The sequence below is a fragment of the Lonchura striata genome, chromosome 3 (assembly GCF_046129695.1).
Source record: "Lonchura striata isolate bLonStr1 chromosome 3, bLonStr1.mat, whole genome shotgun sequence".
NCBI classification, from domain to species: domain Eukaryota; kingdom Metazoa; phylum Chordata; class Aves; order Passeriformes; family Estrildidae; genus Lonchura; species Lonchura striata.
Window position 1 is genome coordinate 67,193,425 of NC_134605.1, and position 26,452 is coordinate 67,219,876.

Genomic DNA, 26,452 nt, shown 5'->3' on the forward strand with positions numbered 1-26,452 from the left:
CCTCTGTCGGCGGCAAATTGGGCGCGTCCCGCTAGCTGCCCCTCCCGCTGCCGAGAGTCCGGCCCGCTCCCGCTGCTGGCGGTCCCGGCGTCGCGAGTTCCCGCTCTCCCGCCCCCTCCTTCCCACCCTCCGAGCCGGCTCCGCGCTCTCCTCGGCTTCCCGCTCCCTGCCCACGGCCCCGACGCGGCAGCCCTATGGCGTACAGTCAGGGCGGCGGCAAGAAGAAAGTCTGCTATTATTACGACGGTGAGCGGGGCCGGCGCGGGAGCGCGCGTGCAAGAGCGGGGGGGGCGCCCCTCTAATGGCCGCCCGGGGCGGGCTGTGTTCCTGGTCCCGCCGGCACGGCCGCCCCCGTCCCGCGGGACGAGGCCCTCCCCTCCCCACGCCCGGCCCGGCCCGGCTCGGCTCGGCCCCATGGCGGGCGGGGGTCCTCGCTGGCTTCACCTGCGCCGCCGCGCCCCGCTCCCGCCGGCGGCTCTGCTGAGCCCCGCGGGGCGGCGGGGCCGGCGTGGTGGAGTCGGGCGAGGTGAGGGTCGGGGAGCTCCCTTATCCCCCAGCCCCGGTGGTAGGTGCTGTGGCCATTGTTTCGCCCCAAAATACTCACCACCCGCCCGCGCGTCGTGCCCCCCCCCGCCCGCCCCCTAAAAAAAAGAGGAAAAAAAAAAAAAAAGAAGAAGAAAAGTTGAGACACTCCCCTCCATCCGCTGAGCAGGGAGGCGTTGAAGCTGCTGCTGTGTCTGGCTCCTCCCCTGCAAAGAAAGTCCAGGCCATGTGTAGCTCTGGCACCTGGTGATTGTTGAGCCGAGGCCTTTCCCTGCCTAGCGCTTTCATGCCGAGGTCTGGGGTACGGAGGGACAGGGGCTCTCTGCCTCCTCCTCCCCCATTCCCAAGCCGAACACGGATCAGAGCAGAGGTCTGGCTCCCACGAGCCTCCCTTCCCGCAAAACGCGGAAAGTTGTGTGCGTGGGTGGTTAATAATAGTGGAATTTGACTTGCATGTAGGCCCTCTGAGTTTGCCACACTGGTGTAGTGGGGACACAGGGGGCTTGCGATCGGCGTTGTCAGTCGTGGCAAAAAAAGTGCTTGGTTTGAGATATTTTCAGCAACTTGTTTGCGGTTTTCTCTGGCCGCAGCACCAAGAACTTCTAGTTTTCTTAAGCTTGAATTTATTTAGCCCTTTTTGTACTGGGAGGTGAGCTAGATGGGCAGATTAGTTTAGAGATTTGATTAAATTGCCTCCTATTGTAACAATCTTGTATGGCTGCATCTGAGACTGGTCTTGGAAATAGTCAGCAAACAGAGGTTGAGGATGTTCAGCCGGAGACCTTTGGTGTTTTCACCATTTTGGAAGTGAAGATGAGTGGCTAAACCCACTCAAGATATCAAAGGTTGTGTTGCTGTAGCAAACCTGCTGTTCTTTGGAAATGGCAGATCTTGTGGGGCCTGTCTTGGCTTTTTTTTTAACCACACTAAAGAAGGCAGAGTGGTGGTTGCCGCCCCCTTCTCTTTGTTGCTAGCAGTGGTTCTTTGTTCAGCCTAAAGGGGAAAGGAGGCCCCTGTTAGGGATACTTTTGTTGAGGCTAGGATCTTACTTTTCCTAGGGAAGAGGAATCACTTTTCGCCTTGTTGAAATAAAGACAGCAGTGATAGTTTATAAGCTTTCTCTCTGAAAATGTTTGCCTTTTTTAAAATCAATTTCCTTTTTTTTTTTTTTTTTTTTTTTATTTGATAAAGTCAGGTAGCTGTAGTTCACCAGATGTTGATACAGTGTTTTTCTGTGATCACTGGATTTGGTACTCGATGCTAGCATTAGATTCCCTAATCTAATGATTAAAGCTATACTTGTGAAGAGTCAGGAGAAACTGGAAGAGGAGCAAGTTTGGAGGTGGCAGGAAAATGGTGACTTAAAGCAGTTGCAGCTTATCTGTAGACTAGGATAAATGTAGTTAATAATGTAGAGAAGATATTACCTGTTGTACCTTAAAATAAATATTTTATATGTGCCAGAAACAGTTTTGGAATATTTTTGATGTCTCATTTTTTTGTGTTGCCAAATCCAACAATTATTTTGCATGCCTTTTGGAAATAGAGTTATTAGAAAAAATTTTAGAGTTAATACCGAAAATAGATATCCTGATGCTACTGTGTGGTTCATCTGGCAATTCTGAATAATACTAACTGTTGTATCAGCAAAGCCATTGAATCACAGTGAACAGAGTGTTTGAAGCCTTAAATAACCCAAAACAAAAAAAAATACTGAGGTAGTGGTATATCTCTAAAGGAATGTCATGTCTGAAGTAAATTACCTCTTTTTTTGGGTCATAATTGGCTCTCCACACGTACTTTTACTCTGTTTCTTAAAAGTTACACACTAAAAGGTCTTGAAAAGTTCCAGAAGCATATACGCTTATCTTCTGAGATGCAATAAACTTCCCCCTGCTTTTTGTGAAACTTGGTATGATTGTCATTTAATGCTGATTTTTTAATTAGCTTGTCACTTCTTTAGAGTGTATTGTTGTTAAGGCTTTTTTTCCTAAATCAATAGTTTTAACAGTCTTCATACTGTATGTGGAACTAATAAACTTTGAGTAGACAAAGCTTGATTTCATTATCTTGAGTTTGCTCGCAATAGAAAGTTAACCACATCCAATTTTGCAGAATCTTCACTGCTTGTGATCATGCTCAGGTCAGGAACTTTGCTTAAATTTAAGCCAGTATACTATGGGAAAAACGAATTAAAATATGAATTTAAATACTTCCATGATCTTGCTTAAAATATTTTTCAGAAATTCTTCTAGTCTTGATACAGCTTAACAAAGTGTGCTCCTCACACTGCTTAGAACCATGCTAGATGTGGAAGGCTATCATAGTTTTTAGTTTACTCTCTTGCCATGTGTCTTCAGGTTATTGTCATGGTTTTGCAGCATTGTGGCTCAGGTAGCTCTTCCAAGGTGTTGTACAGTTGCCCACAGCAGTGAGAACAGACCCCAGATGGTCTTTCCAGCTCTGTGCTCCTGCACAGACTGGCACAGCTCTAGAGAATCGTGCAGCAACTGGTGTGGTTACTGTGAGTTCATGTATTTATTCCATGCCGGTGCACTAGCAGTATTGTTTAGATTGGTTCTTGTGCATAATTTAGTGTGGGTGTTCAAAAGGCTCTACCTTCATGAAAAAATTTGAAAGATCTGCATCAGAGTTTGTTGGTTCCACCCATAAAGACGAGACTAAACCTGTTTTAGTAGGGCAGTGTGTTACTATAGTTGGGCATTGTTGGAGTAGTACTTCTGTTAAAGCTTACATCTGCAGATAAAATGAACTTAAACAGGAATATTTTCTGGAAATTCATCAGTACTTTGTGCAGTGCCTTCCAAACATTGTGATGGTGTCCAGCCTCTGCTCAGGCTCAAAAGTCAGATCTTTGCTACTCTTCTGCTGTCTGCTTAACTTTAAAACCAATACAAAATGCCCGATCCTTCAGAAACTAGTGCTGTAATTTTAGACCTGTTTGAATAGCTGTTTGTTGGACTCATCAGGCACTGATGATCTTTTATTTTACATTCAGCCTTACATGAGTTCACCCCTTTGAGTCGCTGAAGTAAATTCAGTGTAACTGCTGCTTTAAAGTTATGTTTTTTCCATGTGGTTTCCATTGTGGCAATTAGATTTCTTTGCATAGTACAGTTCTGAAATAAATACCTCATCATTTCATGGTAACTATACCTAAAATAAGCAGGGATGTGATCCATGTACATAACAGTTTATCAGTTAAAAGTTATAAAGTAATCTAATATACAAGTTACAAAGTATTAAAAAACCAGTGTAGATGTCATCTCCTGTCTCTTAGTTCAGTCGCTTCAGACTGCTTTGCAATGAGTATATTTAATGGTGTTATTTTTCTGTATGTCATAGTAACTGGAGAAATTAATACTTTTTTGGGGAGATAGCTTTTGTTAGTTGTGGTGTTTTGGCCAGAATTAAAATTCTTTTAGGGCACGTAGCCTCTTGCATTTTTCTGTGTGTTAAAATGTTTTCTTTAGGCCTTGCTAAAGTCCTGGATTGAGAAATGGATGTCTAAAACTTATGTTCATCAAAGGAATCATGGGTTTATTTTTATTTGATAGTTCTCATCATTTTGGCATGTAACTTGCATGAATTGAGAAGAATATATATATATATGTATATGTGTATGTATATATATATATATATATTTGAACCCAAAACACGACAGTGTATGTTACAATTGTCAGGTAGGTCTGTATCACATAGTAAACTGTGGGGCAGTAAACTTCTATAGCATTAAAGGACGCTTGGTTTGTCTCTTCTTAATTAAAGACTTTCAGAGATTATATGTTGTTACTTCTCAATGGAAGCCATTTAACTGGCATTTTTACTAATATAAAACAGTAAATTTCAGTTTTTGAAGCCTTGCTGTGAAAGATCAATAGATTTGCAAACTTTACATTGCATTTTTCCCTTCTCATCCTCATTCAGTTACATTCTTTTTATTTTGTGCTTTCTATGTGTTCTCACACTGGTGATACACTGTGCTCATAACGTTTTTGTATGATTTTTACTTCCATATTAGTAAGAATTTACCTTTATATTAGTAAGTATAAAGTGAAGTGCTCATGGTATCTGCAGTAATAATCTTGTGAGCTTAACCTCACTGTACCCATTCCTCATATATACAGAGTTTTAGATACAGTTTTAGTCAGCCTGGCAGAGGTTTGTGCAGAGCTTTTTAGCTCCATCAGTGAGTGAGTCCCATCCTCACACATTTAGCTCGTGGTACACCTTGCTTTTCTTCCCAAAGTACTCTAGTAAGGCTGTGATTATGAAAAGGAGATACATAAACTTCAGGATCAGTAGATGAAGTGTTTGTACCAGGAAGTGCACCACCTTCTTCACTAGGTAAGGAGGAGAGAGTTTTGGCAACTTTGCCTTCATCACCGTATATGTCGTCTCCATGATGGGTCCCCTTCACGATGTTGGTTGAAAATCAAGGTACTAATGAAGAAAGAGGAGATCTTTCTGCTTTTCCTTCCTCACCCCTGCCTACATAGGCATCACTAATCCCTTGATACTTGATAGGCTTTTTGGCCATATGCTTTAAGAATTTGTTTTTGAGGCTAATGCCAAAACCGTTTTTTGTTAGTGATACTAAGACCTGAAAAATATAAATGGTATTATATTGTCTGTTGCTAAAGTGTATTATATTGATATCTATTGTTAGTCACTACTGCTGGCCTCTAATACAGAAGGATCAGTATTCTTCTGCCAGATACTGACTTACAGATCTTCTGTTTGACAAATAAACTCCCATTAAATCTACCAACGTGCCAATTCTTTTAAAATTCTCCTTTTGGGTAAGAAAAAGAATAAATGAAATCTAAAAATTTTGCTTGATTTATTTATATAACTGTATGCTGCAGTGTATGGTATATAGATTATGTATAAGTTAAAATTTGTTTAGTTGAGTAATTGAAGGATATGTTGCAATTGTATTTGGGAAATTGGTTAATTTTATTTTTTTTTCTATTTCGTATGGGGAAAATAACACAATTACATCATACATAAGATCTAAAATAATTTTTTTAATTGTAGGCTTCCCCATCCATCAGCAATCTGAATAAAATGTCAGTGATGGCTATAGAAGCTGCAGTAGTTAAAATTGAAATGATCTCTTAAAAAAACTCAGTTTTAAGCCACAGATGCATTTGTAATGAAGTTTTCTCAATAATATCACATTATTTATAATCTTTATTTTCCTAAAAATCTCAGAATTTAAAGCTCTCACTAGCTTGAAGGTTTTTTTAAAATCTGGAACTTAACAGTAACTTCATAATATAAAGTAGAGCTAGTAAATGGTTGATTTTCATCTTCTAGGCATTAGTTTCAAAGAGCTGTGATAGATTTTTTTCCTAAACATGAAATATATAAGGTATTCTTTTGTAAAGTGCTTGAAAAAGTTTTTGTTGGAAGGAAGGAGTTTATTTATACTCTTAATACTTTTGCTCTTGACTTGCATGTGTCCAAACCTATAGGCTTGCAATAAGTAGCTGACAAACAGTGCTGGTTTTCCCCTTCAGTATCCAAGTTAGAAGGTCCAAACTCTTCGAAGTTCTTAATGTTGAAACTTGGTATTTCTATTGTTATAGGATGGCTAAGAGCTAGGTATTGAAGGGTAGTTTTTCTACATCTTCTTATGGTACATTAGGTTATATCTGTTTTCTTAAGTGTTCTTACTTTCCTTGTCTCTTTGAAAACTGAAAGCTTGAAGGATTTTAGAATGCTTTGAAACTTTTAATCTTACTGTAATACTTGTTTTTCTTGGTAGCTGCTGATGCTACTGCAAGCTGACATTTACCCTTTTCCATGAAGCCCATGTTGAAGAGGTGAAACTAAAGCTGCTTTGTAGTAGTGCTGTTTTTTACCTCTGACTGATAAAATTTACAAAATAGTATGACATTGTGAAAATAGTGTTTCTTTTGTTCCCAGTGGACAAGGCAGAGCATGTTGAAGGATGTGAAAGAAAAGTAAAAAGTTCAAGAAGGTAAAGTTTAGTAATCCTATCGGGAAATTGGGTCAAAAGGAAAAGAGATGCTGTCATGAAGAGGTATTTTAGAAATCTCCAGCTGAAAGCCATTGACAACTGGACTTACTTTATAAGCTTGTTAATGTTTCCAGAGACAGTTCCGTTTAAAATGGTTCATGTGTTGAGAATGTCAGTTCTCAGAGTGGGGTTGTGTGTGTTCTAACAATACCTGAGCTCATAAGAAAACTTGCTACTAGCCCATGATAACAGCTATTCCTTTCTTGGAAATGAGTGTCAAATTTGTTATCTTAATTGTGTGCCTAGTTGGTCTCCAATGTAACAGGCTAATCTGGATTATAAAGTTCTTGTTAAACTACTGTGGATCTCCAGCAGCAGGTGTTGGGGAATGTTTGTGCATGTGGTTGCCACAATGGATCTGGAGCTAATTTCTGGGTGTAACAGGGTTAGTAGTTAAGAGCAGGGTGAGGATGGTATAATAAAATCAGCTCATGCAAAATGATAGGTTTTACTAGGGCCTCTGTTGTGATACTATGTGGCAATGTCATCAGTAGTGTCTCCTCTCTTCCTGATTCCAGTTCTGTTTCCCATTTTATTGTTCAGTTCTAGCCTACTGTTGGGCCAGAACTTCACTCTTGATTTGAAACCATGTCTTATATATATTTTTGGTCTCCCACTACTGTCTGCTTGTAGTGAAAGTGTTAGATTTGGCTTCCTTCTTCCCCTCTATTTCTGACATATAGCAGGTTTTTTCCCTTGTGTTCTTTTTGAAGTAGACAGTATTCCATTTGTGGGGTTTGTTTGTTTTCTGGAATCATATCTGTTTAATTCTGAGAATGATTAAGGGGCAATGAAACTTGTTTTGTAATATGAATAGCTATTCATTTGTGTATTATTGGCAGGTGATATTGGAAACTATTACTATGGACAAGGACATCCAATGAAACCTCACAGAATCCGAATGACTCACAACTTGCTGCTAAACTATGGCTTGTACAGAAAAATGGAGATTTATGTAAGTATAGGCAACATGATGTCCACTGAAGCATTTTAAGTTATTTTTAAAGGGCTGCAAGTACTGTCACACAAATAAGTGGAGAGAGGTGGAAGTGAAAATAGAGAATATATAAATAGTGTATTTAGAGCTCTTTTTTTTTAGAAGTGAAGCAGTATTTAATGCAGTTGTATATCACAACAGAGTAGCCCTTGCTTTATGTAAAACACTACTACTATCATTTTCTTTTCACCATTTTCTCTTCAAAGTAGGTGAGATTTCTTTTAAGGTGTCTGTTTTAACACAGTTAGCTGATTTTGTAGAGCACCCTGATTTGTTTCTTTAACTTGTTCTTGTTATCAGCGACCCCACAAAGCAACTGCTGAGGAAATGACCAAGTACCATAGTGATGAATACATCAAATTTCTCCGATCAATAAGGCCTGACAATATGTCTGAGTACAGCAAGCAAATGCAGAGATGTAAGTGCCAACGTCAGGCTAAGTCTATGTGTACATGTTTTTATGGTTAGCATTGTTTGAAGCTCAGTATCCACCAGTACAGAGGTTAGAGAAATATTGTAACAAGATTGAGTAGCATGTGCCTGCTAATACTAAGGCTTGATGTACAGATTGCGAAGTTTGTGAAAGTGCCTTGAAATCTTGCTTTTAAAATGGCTTTGAGAATACTAGAGGAGTAGAATCAATGTGTGAAAATATTTTTAAATCAGAAAAAGAACTTGCTCATTCCTCTTGGAGGGAGATAGTAAAAATTGTACATCATTCATTGTTCACCCTTTCTATTATTAATTTATTCCTTTAATTATAGGAACAAACTCCAAGTACTGTTAGGGATGCACTTTGACAGCTATTATATCAATTTTAAAGGCAGTATTGTAACCTCTTTATGATGCCTTATTTTCAGCAAATTATTTTTCTAAGTAATTGTACATTTTTTAACATGACGTATGTTAATCAGCATTTCTTCAAAAATCTAAAAATAATTGAACTTCTTTAAACAAGGAGACAAATCTTACAATAGAAACTAAAAATAATTTAAAAAGAAAAGAAAAAAATATTAGCTTGGAGTTATGCTATTAGGACTCTGCAGTGTTTTCAGTGTTTAAATTAGCCTGATGAATGAGATGAGGTCTAAGTAATTAAAATGCTGAATTAATCTGTGTTATCCATGTGTATATCGGTGCTGTTGGAATGGTATTTTTAAAAAATACTACATTTCTTATACAGTTAATGTTGGAGAAGATTGTCCTGTATTTGATGGCCTGTTTGAGTTTTGTCAGCTGTCAACTGGAGGCTCTGTTGGTGAGTATAGGTTGTTTGCCAACTATTTTATAGCTTTACTAGGTTGATGTCAGCAACTTAAAATTTTGGTTGTGCATCTAAAAATGAAGTAAATGTAAAGGGTTTTTAATATATTTAAAAAATAATCACATCAGTTATGGACTGTAAAATATGAGATGTATCAAGTATCTCAGTATTAATCTGTTCTAAATCAACTTATTTTAAAATAGAATATGATTTCATGTAGCAAATTTAAAGGCAATCGGAAATTTCTGACTCCATTTGCTTTCATTCGTCTGTGTGTCTTTTTACAGCTGGGGCAGTGAAATTGAACAGACAACAAACAGACATGGCTGTCAATTGGGCTGGGGGACTTCACCATGCCAAGAAATCGGAGGCATCTGGTTTCTGTTATGTTAATGATATTGTGCTTGCCATCCTTGAGTTACTGAAGTAAGTTTGTGATAGGCACAAGTTAAAATTATAGAAAGTGTTAAATTTAGGTATTTAAATGTTTGAAGATATGGATTGTAGTTATTATCTGAGTGACTTTTCATAGCCCATGTTGAACTTTTACATTTTCAATTAAGAAAGCACCAAGCTCTGCCTGGTTTGGCTTCAGTGAGATATTCAAAATAAAATACAGGCAAACTGAAAAGATAACTAATAGGAGATAAATCCAAGCAATATTGCACCCTGTAAAACACCATATGCTGTAATTCTAGATGGTGGGAAGGACTAGAGTAACGGACTTCAGAAAGTGGACAGGTTTACTTGCTTTCTGCAAATATTTCTGTAAAGTCGCCCTTTGCTATGCTTGGGGACAGAATACTGGACTAGATGGATCACTGTCCTGATCCCTTAGGGCAGTCATTTGTACTCATAATCTTACACCCAATTTGGTTTCACAATATGTCTTCTTGTTTCCTGTCATTTGATTTGTCACTGAATCAAACAGGAATATTCAGGAAAGATCATGCACTGAGCTTCCTTGGATTATTACATTAATTAATGTGGCTACTTTCAATAAATAATCAAGTAACAGCTGTGCTGCAGTGACTTCAAAATAAGAAATGAGGAGCAATGAAAAATAATCATATAACTGACTTCAAACAGTAATGCTTCACTAAAATTTCAAGACCTGAGTTTGCTTTTACTGCTTCAGAGGAGTGTATCCCTACTAATAACACATAAATCCCACTTACTAGAAAAAATATTTTAGGTATTTGATTTTTGTGAGTGGGACAGCTGATTTTGCTGGTGAGGAATAAGGGAAGTAGCTGTATTCTGGAAAACTAATGATATAAAATGTTTCTAAAGACATTAAAAATAGTTAATATTCACACATTAAAACATTCATTTTAATGTGCAGCGTATATTCAGGAGCTGTCTGCATTCTACGAGATATGATTTTCTGTGGTCCAATCTTGAATGTCTTAGCTAAATGTGCATGTGAAGGAAGGAATCTTGTGAACAATTATGGGTTGTGTAGTCATGGGAAACTGTCCCTGAAATTATGGGTGCTCACACTCTTGGTACTGTGCAAAGCACAATGAAAATGCATCTTCTGATGGCAGACTTTGTTATTTACTGGAAAACATAAAATTTAAGGGACACTTACTGTTTCTAGTACAACAAGGCTTCAAATAAATCACTGATTTCTTTATCTATCTCAAACTGTCCTGAAATTTGCAGTATTTAAGAAAATATTAAATAGTAGCGTAATAAATTTATGCAAATTAAAGTGTAATACACTTGAAAATAAGAATGTGCCTTTCTTTACAAGCTGGAGAGATGAAGAAGAAAAGTCAGTGGAAAATTAGTTGGTTTTTTTTGGTTTTTTTTTTTGCTAGTTTATGGAACACAGACTGTTTTGGTAATTACTGAGAAGGCAGAAAGGCTTTGGGGCTAATGAAAGGGATGAATTCAGCAGATGTGAACAACAAAATAATGTCAGCAGAAGCATGAGGTATAGCTTCTACAGAGTGAGGCAGTTTAGGGTAAATACTAAATAAATTCCTTATTTTGATTAAGATAAACTTACTAATTTTCAAACTGTACTGAGAATTCTAAGAGCGTATGGTCACATCAACCAAAATCATTACAGTGATCATAATCTTGGATTTTTGTGCCTGGTTGGGAGTTTTTTGTTAGTGTTTTTCTTGTTGTCTCTCAGCATATTATGAATATAACAGATAATGATGATTTCTTATATGTTCTTTCTAGGTATCACCAAAGAGTGTTGTATATTGATATTGATATCCATCATGGTGATGGTGTTGAAGAAGCATTTTATACCACAGATCGTGTCATGACAGTATCATTCCATAAGTATGGTGAATATTTTCCAGGCACAGGGGACCTTAGGGTAAGGTTGAATGTGAAATTTCATTAAGTGATAAATTCCGTCTTACTGTCCTCCTTGTAGATACTTTTTTTTTGCACTTGGCTAAAAATAACTATGTCAAATAATGGTATACAACAGTAAGTTTTCATAAAAAATGTTAGCCTAGAGTGATATATGTATTGAGGAATCTTACAAAAAATAATAACAGGGTAGTAGGGAGCTAAAATATTCACTTCTACATGAAATTAACATCTTCACTTCTGGATAAAAAGGTTGAAATCTTTTTCAAATATAATTAGTTTAATTCACACAGATTTTGGAGGTGTCTCCAAGAAGGCAGTATGGTATATTTATTATTATCTGTACATTTCAATTCTGCAGCTACAGTGAAAAGTAGCTATTTACAGATCACCCTTTAACAGTCACAAAGCTTAAGTTACAGTCTGAATTTACTATGTTCTGTTTGTGTAGTAATACAGTTGACTCAATTTTGGAGTATTTCTTATGTCATGAAGTGTGTTTTGAGTTCTCATGATGCTCACTGCCTAAGAACTTTAGCATGCCCATATGGAATTATGTACTGAGCATTATAGCTAGCCTGAGAGAGGGAGCATTTGCCCATTAAGAAGAATTAATCATTAAAGTTGGTGTAGAATGGCTGGCAAAGCCGAGACAGGAGACCAATTTTCCTGGCCCTTCATGTGATATATAATTTTTAAGTTAGTCATTGCTCATGTTAGACACTTGTCTGTTAGAACAGGAACTTGTTCCACTTCACAGCTTGAAAGAGTATTATAAGTATACAATTAATATATTCCTAGCTTCAAACTCATAAGTTAAACCTCTTTTATCATAGATACTCCTGGGATATGGCATTCCTCTGGTGTTAGCAACTTTGCACATTAGTTTGTGCATACAGTTAGAAACTTTTTAAAAATTGTAAACACTTCTAACAAGTTGACCTACAAAGATGCTGTGCTGGTAAAGAATATAATATATTTAAACTGATTCATGAGATGCAAATATTTGTGTTTCAACTAATACTCCTGAAAAGTGTGTTTCCTAGCCTGTTGATGATACCCAGAAGGCACAGGAGTGAGTGAAAGTTAAGCAGTAGGGTGCAAAGCACTCAGCTCAGTATGGTTGTTGTAGCTGAATGTTATTATGGTTAGATTCTGTTAAACTGTGTTCTAAATTGATTTAGGAAGAAATCAGAATAGTTTTTACCTGTGTGGTTTAACTTGACTGGCCACAAGGTGGTGGTGGTGCTTCAAACTAAAGCAGCTCAGACCAGGATGTTTATCATGACAAGCTGTTGTTGCTGAATTTGGATAGAATTTTTTTTTTTTTTTGGAAGGGTTAGATATCTTGGCTTTTTAGAAGCAGCACTTCCCGTTGACAGGGAAGTTTGTGGACTCTTCACCTCACCACACCCAGAACAAAGAATTAAAAGATAGCATAGTTGAAATAAATGGAAGAATATTTTGGGGTTTGGGATTTATTTTTTCAGCAGCGTCAGTGAAAAACAGTATCTCAGGCATGGCAACCTTTTTTCTGAGCTGCATGCAGGCTTTAGCAGGTTTTATTGCAATTATTGCATCACCGCAGGGATTTTTCCTATCTCCAAAGTTTGCAAAGCTAATTGAACTGAAAGGAGAGCTAATTCTCTGAAAAGTCAGTGTTCCTTTTGGAGGCCAGTATTGTGTTGCTTCCTTCTTCCTAACTTGATCTGCCATTGATGGTTATTTTTATCAACTTTGCCAGCCAAATCTCTGTTTTTTTCAGATGGGCTGTTTTACAGCTTGTTTCTGTAATTCTTTAGTTAGTTGATCTAGTTTGCTGGTCAGGTGACATTTATTTGATGTAGGATCAAATCATATGTCAAATGATGATACTGTGCTTGCAGCTCTGTCAGTGTAGATGAATCTGAGGTTTTCTAGTTCAGCAGCTTTCATCCATTTTCTACTGAATGTATTGTTCAGTCTAAACTTCCAGTGTCCTCAGTAAGTTATTTGACCTTCTGCATATCTTAGATGATAGCACAAATTTTGCTGTTCATACACAAAGCTAGACCAGTTGAGACCATAGTTCTCCACAGTGGCCCAGGTTCTGTGAGGCAATTTGATCTGTTGGTAAATAGGAGGCTATCAGAATGCTATATTGTTCCTTTAAGTTTTAAAACTAATGCAAGTATCAGTTACAACAAAGGTCCATTGAGAAGCTCAAACAATTACTGTATTTAGATGGAAATTGTGTGAAGATTTGACATTGCTGTGCTTTAGGATAAGATCAATTTAACAATTTTTGGTTTTTTAATCTGTAAAGCAAGACAGGGAAAGGAATGACCTCATGAACCATTACAGGTTAGGTGCTGACTTGCTGGAAAGCAGCTCTGAGGGAAGAACCTAGGGCTCCTGGTGGACAGGTTAACCATGAACCAGCTGTCTCCTTGTGGCCCAGAAGGCCAATAGTATCCTGGGGTGCATTAGGAAGAGCATAGCCAGCAGGTTTAGGGAAGTGATCCTGCCTCTCTGCTCAGCCCTGGTAAAGCCAAATCAGGAGTGCTCTGTCCAGTTCTGGGCTCCCCATTATAAGAGAGACATGGAGCTCCTGGAGTGAGTCCAGTGGAGGACAACAATTATGATGAGGCAACAGGAGCATCTCTGTTGGGAGGAAAGGTTGAAGAAGTTGGCCCTGTTTATCCTGAAAAAAAGACATTGAGACCTCATCAATACTTAAAAATATCTCAAGGGTGGGTGTCAAAAGAATGGGATCTGGTGAATAAGGGGCAATTGACACAAACTGGAACACAAGGAGTTACATCTGAATATGAGGAAAAACTACTCTGAGGGTGACAAGAGCACTCTAGTCATCCAGTGAGGTTGTCACATCTCGTCTGCATATACTGAATACCCACCTGAATGTGTTCATGTGCAATCTGCTGTATCAGGGTGTTGGACTAGATGATCTCCAGAGGTCCCTTCTTCCAATTTTGTCCATTCTGTGATCACCTCAGAAAATTCAACTTGTGAAAGTGTAAATTATTCACTCTGGGAAATTCTGGGTAACTTGTACTTCAAATCAGCAAGAGTGGAGTTCAGCAGCGGTCTTTAGTGTCACTCATCTTGCAATACTATGAAATGTTAATAATGTGCTGTGGCTAAAAAAAGTCAACTGTTAACATCTTGTCTGTGGTTCACTGTGCCACTTGTCCCCCTCCTCATCTCTTTCTATTCCCTCTCACATCCCCAGTAAAGCTTGGTTACTGGAAGTGGCACATTCTTGATACATTCCCTGCTAAAGAGGCTTTGTTCAGGAATAGGCTTTCAATAGCCAGTGTTGAGAAGGTTAGTATTTGTGTTGCTGGGTTATGCTACACATAACCTGTAGTTTTTCTAGGATATTTCTGCAGAACTGCTATTTGATAATAGTTTACAGCCAGACTGAACAGGTTAATTCTGTCTGCTCCACTTAACTGTTCTGCATTGCTTTCTATCTGTGTTGGTGATGAAATATATGGAAGAAATGCAAATGTGTGTCAAGCAGAGATCTTTAGCTTTTAAGGTGATCATCAAAATAGGAATGGTCAGATTCAGGGTTTATTCACTTGATTTTTTTTTTTTTTTTGCAATAAACTTTTTCTCTTAATACATACATTGTCTAGGAAAGCTGGTAAGATAGACTACTACAGTTCCTGTCTTGACACCTAAGAATAATTTGCAAGTTTGTTCTTTTGTTCTTTTTTTTTCTGTTGTTCATTTAAGAAGTCTCAGTTTCTTCCAGAGCACTTCTATAAGTGGTCCTTATTGGATTTTTCTTCTCTCCCTTTAGGTGCAGCTACTTCCTCATGCTATGTTTAGGGCAATAACATTTTAAAAACCTATTCAAGTTCAAATCTTCTATACAACATTGAAAACATGGACCTTGCTCTTCTTGCTTTTTATACTTTTGTTTGCTTAGCTATTATTACCAGATTAAACTGATTGTTTTTTGTCTTAAATCTTTGAATTAAAAAATGGAGGGTACTATTTTAATCTTGGTGTCCAACTCCTACTCTCTAAAATGATTTTATGGGAGAACAGGAGTTAGGTAAACTCTGCCTCTTATTCCTCACATATACGTATAATGTACAGAATAGCTCAGCAGACCTGTGTAGACTTTTTTCATGGTACCATTCTATGTATTTCTGTGTTAATATTAAAGCATTTGTCATCTTTGCTTGTAGGACATTGGTGCTGGAAAAGGCAAATACTATGCTGTCAACTTTCCAATGAGGGATGGTATAGATGATGAATCATATGGACAGATATTCAAACCAGTGAGTGCTTCGCTTTTTGCTTTTAAGCTCTCTGAAAACTACTAGTTTTGTATTTTCATTATGTCACTTAATGACTCACTGTTTTATATTGATTATAGATTATATCTAAAGTAATGGAGATGTACCAGCCCAGTGCTGTGGTATTGCAGTGTGGAGCAGATTCACTGTCTGGGGACAGACTGGGATGCTTTAATCTTACTGTTAAAGGTAAACAGAGAAGTGTCTGTTTGTGTAACTTTTTACTTATTAGAAACCAATACCCTTCATGCTGTTTTTCAAGACACTTGCATGATGAGGACTGGAGTCACAAAGATTTTATTCATTACTATGATTAATCACTTCCTTCTTTGCTACACAGGGATGGCCAAAAGAAACCCAGAAGTTGCTTCTTTCTTTCTGTCCATCTAAAAAACTTCAGAAATTTGGTTTGCCATGTGCTTCCTAGCCACTCAAGTGATTCCCTTTCTTCTATGTGCAGGCTTTCTGTAGCTTTAAAAACAGTGTCCTGGAGTGATAGGACCACAGGCATCTGCAACACTTACAATAATGGGCAAATACAACTAGTTAGTAGTCAGCTTAGAACTACAGATGCTAAACCTCAAACACCTTGTTGGGTGTAAAATTGGTATTACTGAAATGATAATACTTCACTTCATTGTTAAATTTATAGTGGTGTTTGTTATACTGGGCCATATGTTAACCATAATTTTAATTAATTCTTATAGAATGAATTTATTTAAGTATTACCTAATTTGCTGTCTGCAATTGTAATTCTATAAATTGGGATGTTATTTAGCAAGTAGCATAACTGTTACTGTTGTTATTATTATTATACTATTTATTTTAACGATAAAATATTAAATTTTTAGCAAAGTTCTGCTAAGCCTTCAGTCCAGCCTGTTTAAATCATGGGTTTTCTTGGTTTTGTGGGTTTTTTTAATGCAATAATTAGTTTTGTAGGCAACAAAATGAAGTATAGTATCTGCTGGGTCTGCAGTGTTTCAGGGTTCTTTTCTTGATTTGCACCAGGTGGCAAAGCTACTTCAGTTGCCCATACAGCTCAGATTTTTTTCCACCTTACATATCTTGGAAACCAAGAGAGCTGCTGCCTCCTACAGATGCCTTTCAGTATGCTGTATCTCCCTGGAGTGTGTACTGTCTTGGCACCAGTTCACTCTGTAAGCAAGACTTAGCAACCTCTAATACAGGTTCAAATTCTATTTGAAGTTGAAAGGATCAAGTACTGATTTTGTTTTCCCTTCTTCTCCCATTTCATTTGACTGAGAAATTGTCCCTAAATTTGTCACTGTGTATGATACCAGTTATGGAGAAACACTTATTCTAAGATCATTTCAGAACAACAGCAATAGATCATCATGCAAAGTCTCTGAAGACTGGGGTGGATGATGCCCGGTGTGTTTTGTACATTTCTAATCTGTAGGTCTTCACTTCTTGTGAGGTTGTGCTTAGCTCTAGGGGCAGATAGCTCTTTTTGAATCAATCCAGTTCTCACTTGTTAAGTGTGACTGCATACCTCTGATTAAATAGTTTGTTATATATTTTTCTGTTTAATAGATATTTTGCATATATTGTCAACTTTCTTTTTGTTTTACAGGTCATGCTAAATGTGTGGAAGTTGTAAAGACTTTTAACTTGCCATTGCTGATGTTAGGAGGAGGAGGCTACACAATTCGTAATGTGGCTCGATGCTGGACATACGAAACTGCTGTTGCCTTAGATTGTGAAATTCCTAATGGTAAATATTAATATTCAAAGTAATATTTAATTAAGAAATACTTATGGGAGATTTTAAGTAAATGGCAGATATTTGTATATGTAGCTATAATTCATCCATTTAGAATAAACTAGGTAGAAAATTATTGCTAGGATTTAGCCAATACATTTACAGTATCCTATACACTAAATAAATGTAAGTATTTAGTGGTTTTTTTATTCCTTAGCAAAAGCTTTAAATGACTGAATCACTTTTTGAAAATTCAAAACATAAAACTTATGGAACCTTACTTGTAAGTCTAATAAAAATATCATCATTATGAAACAATATATACTGCATTTTGATTGTACTGATGTCAACCTGTAAGTTGAACAACACAGACATGGTGTACATAAGAAATTATTGACTCTGAAATTGCCTACTTTACATTGCAAAAATACCGTTACTTCATTTTCTCTCACAAAAGTCGCTGTGAAAGTATATTGACTTCCACTCTTCCGTTTCACTTAATTTTGGATATACAAGGTATCTTGACATTTAAAACCACATAAAACAACTGAATACTGAAGTAATTTCTCTGAGGCAGATCCCTAAACATCCTGAACTCTTTACTTCTGGCCAAATATGTTCCTGGATATGCTTTTGGAATGCCATTTATATAAAATTGCTGTTTGGATTGATTTGTTGCAAATGAGTCGCTGGCAGTTTGCTGTTGACTGCAACTTTTGCCTATAAACTTTTGCTATTCATGTATCTCTTTGTGGATTCAGTGTTTCTATCTGACTTCAGCAGAATGCTGCTGTTAGTGAGAAAAGACTATTCAGAATGTACCTTTCAAGATACATATTTTCCATTTTTCATGTCAAAATATATTCTTTGTCAGCCAAAGCTTTTGAAGGAACAGTAGCAGTTCCTTATCTTAGGACTTTTTTTTTTTTCTATTAGCATCCCCCTTTCAATGGATTGCATATATATATATATATATATGTATGTGTGTGTTTGTATATATATATATATATATATGTATATGTGTGTGTGTGTGTGTGTGTATATGAAGCTTTTTGGATTTTTTAAACATTCCTCTCTACTTTTTGGGTCCCTGTCATCTTTAATCTGTTCTGAGAAATAGCAGTGCATTTCTAAATGTTGCAATACCAACTTAAGCAGCTTTGTCTTCCTGTCTGCTTTCTATCTACCTAATCAAGATCACTTATCCTATAATAATCATAAATTAAGACAAAAGGGCACAATTAAAAATGGATTTCAGTGACTTATTTCTTAAAGGTTCTATGTTTTTTTTTAATTTCTCTTTTTCTGGAAAGATACAGTCATGTTCAATACAAAATACTGCAAAATACAACACTGTAAAATAGCTGTTGTCCTGGCTATGTAGTCTTAATCAACTTCATTTTGGTGGTTTAGTGTTCTAGTCAGGGGACCTTTTTCTGTGAAAATGTAAAAAGTGAGATACGGAGGGCAACAGACAGACTGAACCAGTCAGCACCACTGAAGCAGTGTCCAGCACTTAGCAGGGATATTGATCCTAGCTATGATCTTCAGCCTAGTAACAAGTATTAAATCTTGTCCTGAAGGAATATTTTGAATTGCTCATTTAAACCTTTCAAACTAGACTTAACTTTGAAAACACCTACAAGAAATCATCAATTAATCTTTTTCCTGCAGAAATAATATATATTCTATAATATATATATAATTATAATTATTATATAATATATATAATTTAAATTATTTTTTCAATTTTGTTATTGAGTTCTTCAGTGTGTAATTGCAGCAGATCTTTCTCTTTGTATTTTGCCAGCAAATTTAGGTTTATATATTGAATAATTTAGAGGAAAATCACTGAGGAGTCCAGATAATAAGTATTGCTTGTTTGAATGCATAGGCTTTCATGGTTCTCTACGTAAAATCCTGTCAAATCTACTGTTGCATTTAAAATGTTTAAAATCTTTTCTGGGTAACAAAGTTGTCTTGCTGTTTGGTTTATAGAGTTGCCATACAATGACTACTTTGAGTATTTTGGACCAGACTTCAAGCTTCATATTAGTCCTTCAAATATGACTAATCAAAATACACCAGAATATATGGAGAAAATCAAGTAAGTAATGATTATCTTATCTATCAAGTAGGTAATGTGGATCATGTTTTTCCAGAGGTTTAATTGTTAGGCAGTTTTGAAAAACTGTATACCTTTCACTGTTCACTAAAAATAAGTACTAGAATAGATTTGACATGTTTCTCATTTCTGTTTGGGGTTTTTTGGAAGTCTCTTCCTCCAACAGAATGCATGCCTATGAGGTCTTATGACTGTAAATATGAAAATTTATGACCTGGCTTGGAATTTTCCTTTTTCCATTATGTTGAAAAGATGACTGTTTTACTTAGATTCCCATTCTAATTTTGTAGAAACTATCCTGCCAAGAAAGAAGCTGGTGTGCCATGATTAGGATTTCTAATTCTCAGCTCCATGTCTAAACATGGTCTGAGAATGTTATTCTTTGTATAAGTGAGCTCAAGCATCCAAAACTCTGGAAAGACAGATGCGTGTGCAGGCAATTAAGTGTCTGTGATTTGACAAATCCACAAGGTTTGATCTGTGCTCATTGATAAGCTATGGTGGTTGTGTGTTTTTAGGTTGTGCCACTTTTGACACTTAGTTTATTCCTCCTCTCATCTTGACATTTTCATTGGAAACAAACATTTTACTTCAGGAGTGAAGCAATGCATACATAAAATCAATCCTGTGCTGAGCTGGTAGGATGCAATTGGTTATCCTGAAGTACTCTTGGCTTACCATGGTTTGTCCTTACTCTGGTTTTAAAAGAATAAACTGCCACTCTGCCCTGAGTTCTAACAGGATGTTAACAGTACAAATTCTTTTGGTTACTGAAAATAACTGAATAAAGATGTGAAATTACATGTTTAATTTTGCCAGTACTGCTATAACCTTTAAAAGTATCAAATTGCCAAATAACCAGAGCTGTTAAAATAGTAATTTTTAAGTGATTGGTATATAGACTGTGATGGGTGTTTGTAGCACAACTATATCAATCACAATCAAATGAAAGGAGTTTATAATGTGTGATGGGAGAAAAAGTCCATTTATGTTTTGTTAATGTAATTGTACAACATTTCTCAGCAGTAATGTAGTTCTCCAGCTGGTGATCTTCCAGGCTGCTTGCTGTATGGTGTATATTGTTGAGCTTTTGTGTTAACAAGGAGGCTGCAAAACTTGCCGCTGCAATCCCAGGCAGAGATTGCTCTCTGTCAATAGAAAACACACAGTCTCACATTCTTATACTAGCACCTACAACGTCAATGACCCATCCTTTTGGAGAATCCTCCTTCAGTTTGTTGTGTGCTTTCACAGACCTGGCTTTAGAGAGCACCCACACATGGCAAAAATACTTTGTCAGGTCACAGGATTTAAACAGAGGCAGAGCCTGAAGATTCCAAAAAAGCATCAGTTGTCCCTTAGGCCTTCAAATTGTGCAGAAGGATGCTAAGATAATTGTTTCAAATGCTGATATTTGATGCTTCCCAAGCCTGCCTTTATACTTGCACTTTGGAATGATAGTTTTGAATCCCAAAAGAAGTCCAGTATCCTCTTTTCTGGCACATGGTGCTTAGGAGTATATAATCTATCACATCAGGCTGCTGAGACAGGACAGAACTTGTCTCTGTTCTTCCTGAAAAAGCCAATAAGGAAACAGATCCAGATGAATTAATTTTGTTTTTGGTGCTCCCAGTTGGGAAGACTTCATACTCTAGCTTATTATAAACAGAGTAGTACTGACACCAGTTTAGTCCACATGAGCAGTACTTGTGCTTACCCTATGGGGAATTAAAAATTGAAGTTGATTGAAATAAATATTTGTAAAGTACAAAGAAAATGATGTTCCAAGTACACTGTGGATCCTAATGATCTCATAGGGATGGAAAATTTCCAGAACTTGGCATGCTAAATTTTTTAATTGAAAAATGAAACTGACTCTAAAGCAAAGCCAGGTTAACTTTGAATGCAGAGTTCAGACCTTCATAGAAATCAAAGGAAGTGCTACTTCTGTGTAGTAATAACTTCTCTTGTCTGTTACTTGCAGGCAACGCTTATTTGAGAACTTGCGCATGTTGCCTCATGCACCTGGTGTACAGATGCAGGCCATTCCTGAAGATGCTGTTCATGAAGACAGTGGAGATGAGGATGGAGAAGATCCAGACAAACGCATTTCTAGTATGAAATATCTTTTAATGATAGAACATGTTGATCGTTATTTTAGATTTAATTGCTCAGAACCTAAGTTGTAGTAGTTTGCAGTATTGGAAGACTGGCACTTTAGTTTCCTGAATAAAAAATTTTGCCTCTGGTCTGCCACTTTTGATGTTTTTAAGGTGGCATCCACATGCATATTTGAACCTCTTAAAGGGTCTAATGGAATCTTGTGTTCTAGACCAGCATGACTGTTTCAAATCTATAATAGATACTTCAGAAGACTTAATGAGTTTTAATTAAAGAAGCAGTACTTTACTTTTTTTGTGACTAACGAAAGACAGAAACTATGCTTCCTTTTGAGGTAACATGAGATACAGTATTTCAAGGGAAAAAAAAAGCCTTTTATTTTCTTCGTTGTGAGACAGAGATTTTCCATATTTGCAGCACTACCCTTGACTTTATTACCATAACCCTTCCATGAACTTTGAGTTGTTCTTGAGCTATAGCCAAGAATTTCTTGCTACCTTTAGTCTTTTTGATTGAGATTAGAATAATTTTGTAGCTTATTAGTGTACCATCCCTTTGCTGAACTGTTGAAATAATTATTTTTTCTCTGTGATTTAGTTTTCAGTATTTGAAGTTTTATTTGATACATGGTCAAAATATTCCCACTCTCCCCTGTGTTTCTGCAAAGCTGTTTTTTGGAAGTTGTTGTGCAAGTCCCAGGGTATCTTGAAAAATTAGTGGTTTTGACTGTAATTTAGTTTATCAGCATTAAATGATTACAGTATATTACTTCTCTTTCTTAATTTGATAGTTCTTTATTAGGCCTATTGTAGTTGGACATTTTGATTAATTAATGTCATACATCTGAATCCTAGTTCGAGCATCTGATAAGCGCATAGCTTGTGATGAAGAATTTTCAGATTCTGAAGATGAAGGAGAAGGTGGACGACGAAACGTTGCAGATCATAAGAAAGGAGCGAAGAAAGCCAGAATAGAAGAAGACAAAAAAGAGACTGAGGACAAAAAAGCAGGTAGGACTACAGTGTGGTTTTATCCTATATTTTAGAACTGCAAATGTCAGTCCTGCCAGAAGAGAGATGTTTTATCTGGTAACAGGTAGTTCACTGTTGAGATTATATATTCCATCATTTTTAAATAATCTATTTTAAATTAATCTATAATCTTTTCCATAATTTTTAAATAATTATTTTAAATTAATCAGTTTAAAGATACAGCTATTCAGACTAATACAATGTTTTCAGGCAAGGGTTATTGTTTCTTCCCCATAAGTTGAAGTCTTTGAGCCAGAGATTTGTGTGACTTAATGAAAATAGAGATGAAAAAATATACATTGGGCAAAACATTTGTTCCTGTTTGCTTTTGTGAGGTGATCCAGCTAGTTTTCTCTGAAACAGAAACCAGATAGGCTTCTGGGGACAGTGTAATTCCAAGGACTCCTGATTTTTCTAAGAACTGGAAACATCTTGAGCTCGAGGGAACTCCAGGTCTCATTACTGCATGCAGTCATTATGGCCATTTAAGACAGGCCTTGCCTTGAGGCATTTTGAATCACTTGGCATTGTGCCTAGACCTCTCTATTGGATGGTTGCCTTTAACACTATACTTTAATATGTAACTAGTGACTTCTTATAAAAGCCAGTTTCCTCAAGAAATACATATAAAATAATAAACTTGGTCATGCTCTTTACTTCTTAAGTATTTTAAGGCTTTCTTGCATCTTTCGGTATATTTAAAATCTTGTGATTTTTCAGATGTTAAGGAGGAGGATAAAGCCAAGGACAGCAGTGGTGAAAAGACAGACGCCAAAGGGTAAGCACTAATTAATTAAAAATGACATTTTTCCAGAGTATGTGTTAAGTCAGTACTGTGTAATATTTTTTAGTTCCGTGAAGATCACTTTCAGTTCCTCATAATACTAAATATTTTAGAATCATTACTAATAATTCAAAATTGCATTTCTAAATCGGTTAATTAAAAAAATAATACTTCTTTTTGCCTTTGTACAGAGCAAAATCAGAACAGCTCAGCAACCCTTGAACAAAAGATAGCCTCTCATCAGTTGCAGAACATAATACTAGAGTCTGAGAATACCTAAAAGGAGAAAAGTTTTCGTATGGAGAGACTGCTGATTTCATTTTGTACTATTTGGCATGGACTGTATTTATTTTCAAACGGCTTTGTTCTGTTTTTTGGCAAGTTGTATTGTGAGTTTTCTAATTATGAGGCAGAAATTCCTTTCTTCACCATGCTTTATGTAATAGTATTTAAAAATGGATGTGAGTTATTATGTTAAATGTCTAAACTGATCTATTAAAGTAATTTGCCTTTCCTGAGCTGATTTTACCTTTTTTGTAATTTTATCTTTATTAAAAAAAAAAAAAAAATCGCATGTGGTTGTCTTTTGTCCATCATTGACCTACAAAGAGGAAAAACTGTATAAATTAGCAGACTTATCTGTGAGTACCTAGTGACTTTAAATGGACAGCTGGCAAACAGGCAAGTTGCATTGTGCTTCTTTCATTGACTACACACATTTCAGCGGTTCCTACATGGGATGCAAACACGTGTATGGGTATACGAATGAGATTTGAACAGGCTCAATAAACGGGTGAAGGGATGCTGGAATAAAATAATTATATGAATTTTGCATTTTAATGTGAGTTTTAAAACTCTGCAGTCACATGCCTTGTACTGTCCAAGAACATTTCTCACTATCAGAATCTACCTAAAATGTTACTCATTTGCTGTTCATGAAATCACTATATGATCATCTTCCAAAGCTTGCAATATAGCAAGTGAAAGTTTGGATTTAACTTAAAATTCATTATAGTTTTTTTAGAAATATGAGCAACATAAAAATTTCTCACCCTTACAGAGGAAAGGTTTTACTGCATGCCCCATTCATTGATTCATGAGTTAAGTCTGGTGCCTGAATTGAACAGAAATCTCAGTGTTCCCATTCCCCTTTTTTTTTCCTCAATCTACAGTTGTCTTACAGGTTGATATTTAATGAAATATATATATAAGTGTTGAAATCAAGATTTCAGAGCAGTGAACACAGAAGATAGCAGAACTGCACTGCTACTCAATCTTTTTTCTTTTTTTCCAAATATAAATTTTTCTTGCTTTTTTTTTAACCTATTTTCTCTCTGTGGTTGTGGTATATGTTGATACTGTGCCTGATGCACCCCAGAACAAAGCTTGCCTTCCTGACTGTCAGGGCACTGCTGACTCATGTTCCACTTGTCATCAACCAGGAGCCCCAGGTCCCTTTCCACAGCTCTGCTTTCCAGCATCTCATTGCTGGTCTGTCCGTGCCTCTAGGGCTGCCCCATCCCAGGTGCAGAATCCGGCACTTTCCCTCATTGAACTTCATATGGTTGGTGATTTCCCAGTCCTCTGATTTGTCAAAGTCTCTCTACTGGGCCTCCCCACCCTCAAGAGAATCAACAGCTCCTCCCAGTTTTGTATCATCTGTGACCTCGCTTATTATCCCTTCCAGTCCTGCATCCAAGTCATTTATGAAGATGTTGAAGAGCACAGGGCTGTGGATGGAGCTCTGGGGAACCTCATCAGTGTCACGTCACCAGTCCAATGTCACCCCATTCCCTATAACCCTTCATGCCTGAGTGGTGAGCCAGTTGCTCATCCATGGCATGATGTTTATCCAGCTGTGTGCCTGACATTTTGTCCAGAAGGATCCTGTGAGAGACAGTATCAAAAGCTTTACTGAAATTAAAAAATATTACATCAACTGGATTCCCTTGATCAGCCAGATGGGTGACCTTGTTATGAAAAGGAATCAGGTTTGATGAGCACCACTTTCCTGCCATGAAGCTGTACTGGCTGTGACCAATGACCGAGTTGTCTTTCAGATGTTTTCTATATTGTATGAGGAGAAAAGTTTTATTTTCTTAATGCCTTTTTAGTATATGCTTTGGTTTCTGGCTTTTTTAGTCTTTGATCTTTCTGAACACTTAATGCTTAGGTAAACTTAATAAGGGTTAATTTCTTAAACATGTAGGGAGAGATATAAAAAGTTTTTTCAGCACCCGTCTTGCTATGTTCTTTCTCCCAGGAAAGTACCCTTAAGACTCCCATTAGGGTTTGTCTTACTCTATTGGAAAATCACATTTAAAATTTTACTGCAGTTTGTTGTAGCTGACAGGTGATTCCCTGCTATTTTCATTAAATTTTAAAGGTATAGTTTCCCAGTGATTTAAGTATTATGCTAACTTGTTCCTATAAATGACTACAGAGAATACATGCAATTCAGTTCTACAAAAATTAGTATTTCATTTCCTGTTTCAAGTGTTTGTTACTCTTTTGTCTGAAGTTTAGAAAAGGATGGCAATTCTCTGTCACGTAAGATGCTGTTAGTTTAAAATAATTTGTGGATCAATTGCTGGTTTTGTTGGAAATGAAGTCTGAGAGTAGAATTTGTGGACTGAAACATGGTATTTAAGAGGACAAAATAGTGGGAGGCTTTATGTGAATTAGATTGTTGCTGGCAGCTGACTATGACATATTTCTGTTAGACTGAGAACCTCTTTGGAAATACCCATGTGATGAATTGTGTCTTCTTTGTTTCATTTGAATGGAGGTAGGTCAGGTGCAAATGGTGCATTTGGCCATGCTCTGGCCAAATGGTCTGTTTGCTTTCCTCTTGTATTACATTTCAGCTCACTTTTTTGGAAAAAAAACACAGAGATGCAGACCATAAAACCCAAAACACACACGCAAAACAAACAAAACCAAACACAGTGCTGCCCCTCAAAAAAAAAAAAAAGTAAATCAACCAAAAAATACAACCCACTCCAAGAGGAAAGGTGCTTTACTTAATATTTTGAACATTCCCTCTGCAACCTTTGTGTGCTGTAAAAGGGTCATGATCTGCCTGATCTCTGTGAGGATTGGGGGAGAATGTTTGGGGAGGGGATTGGATGGTTG

General features: G+C 36.9%; 1 protein-coding gene across 1 annotated transcript; it reads left to right on the forward strand.

Annotated features, from left to right (window-relative positions):
• Positions 1-61: 61 nt before the first annotated feature.
• On the forward strand, positions 62-23,835 carry HDAC2 (histone deacetylase 2). The gene is made up of 14 exons (XM_021555497.2): positions 62-246; positions 7,456-7,568; positions 7,911-8,028; positions 8,794-8,868; positions 9,162-9,300; positions 11,074-11,215; positions 15,420-15,512; positions 15,611-15,719; positions 17,128-17,268; positions 19,255-19,363; positions 21,366-21,496; positions 22,357-22,512; positions 23,254-23,311; positions 23,509-23,835. The coding sequence occupies exons 1-14, from the start codon at positions 195-197 to the stop codon at positions 23,537-23,539; spliced, it is 1,467 nt and encodes a 488-aa protein (XP_021411172.1). The 5' UTR covers positions 62-194; the 3' UTR covers positions 23,540-23,835.
• Positions 23,836-26,452: the final 2,617 nt, after the last annotated feature.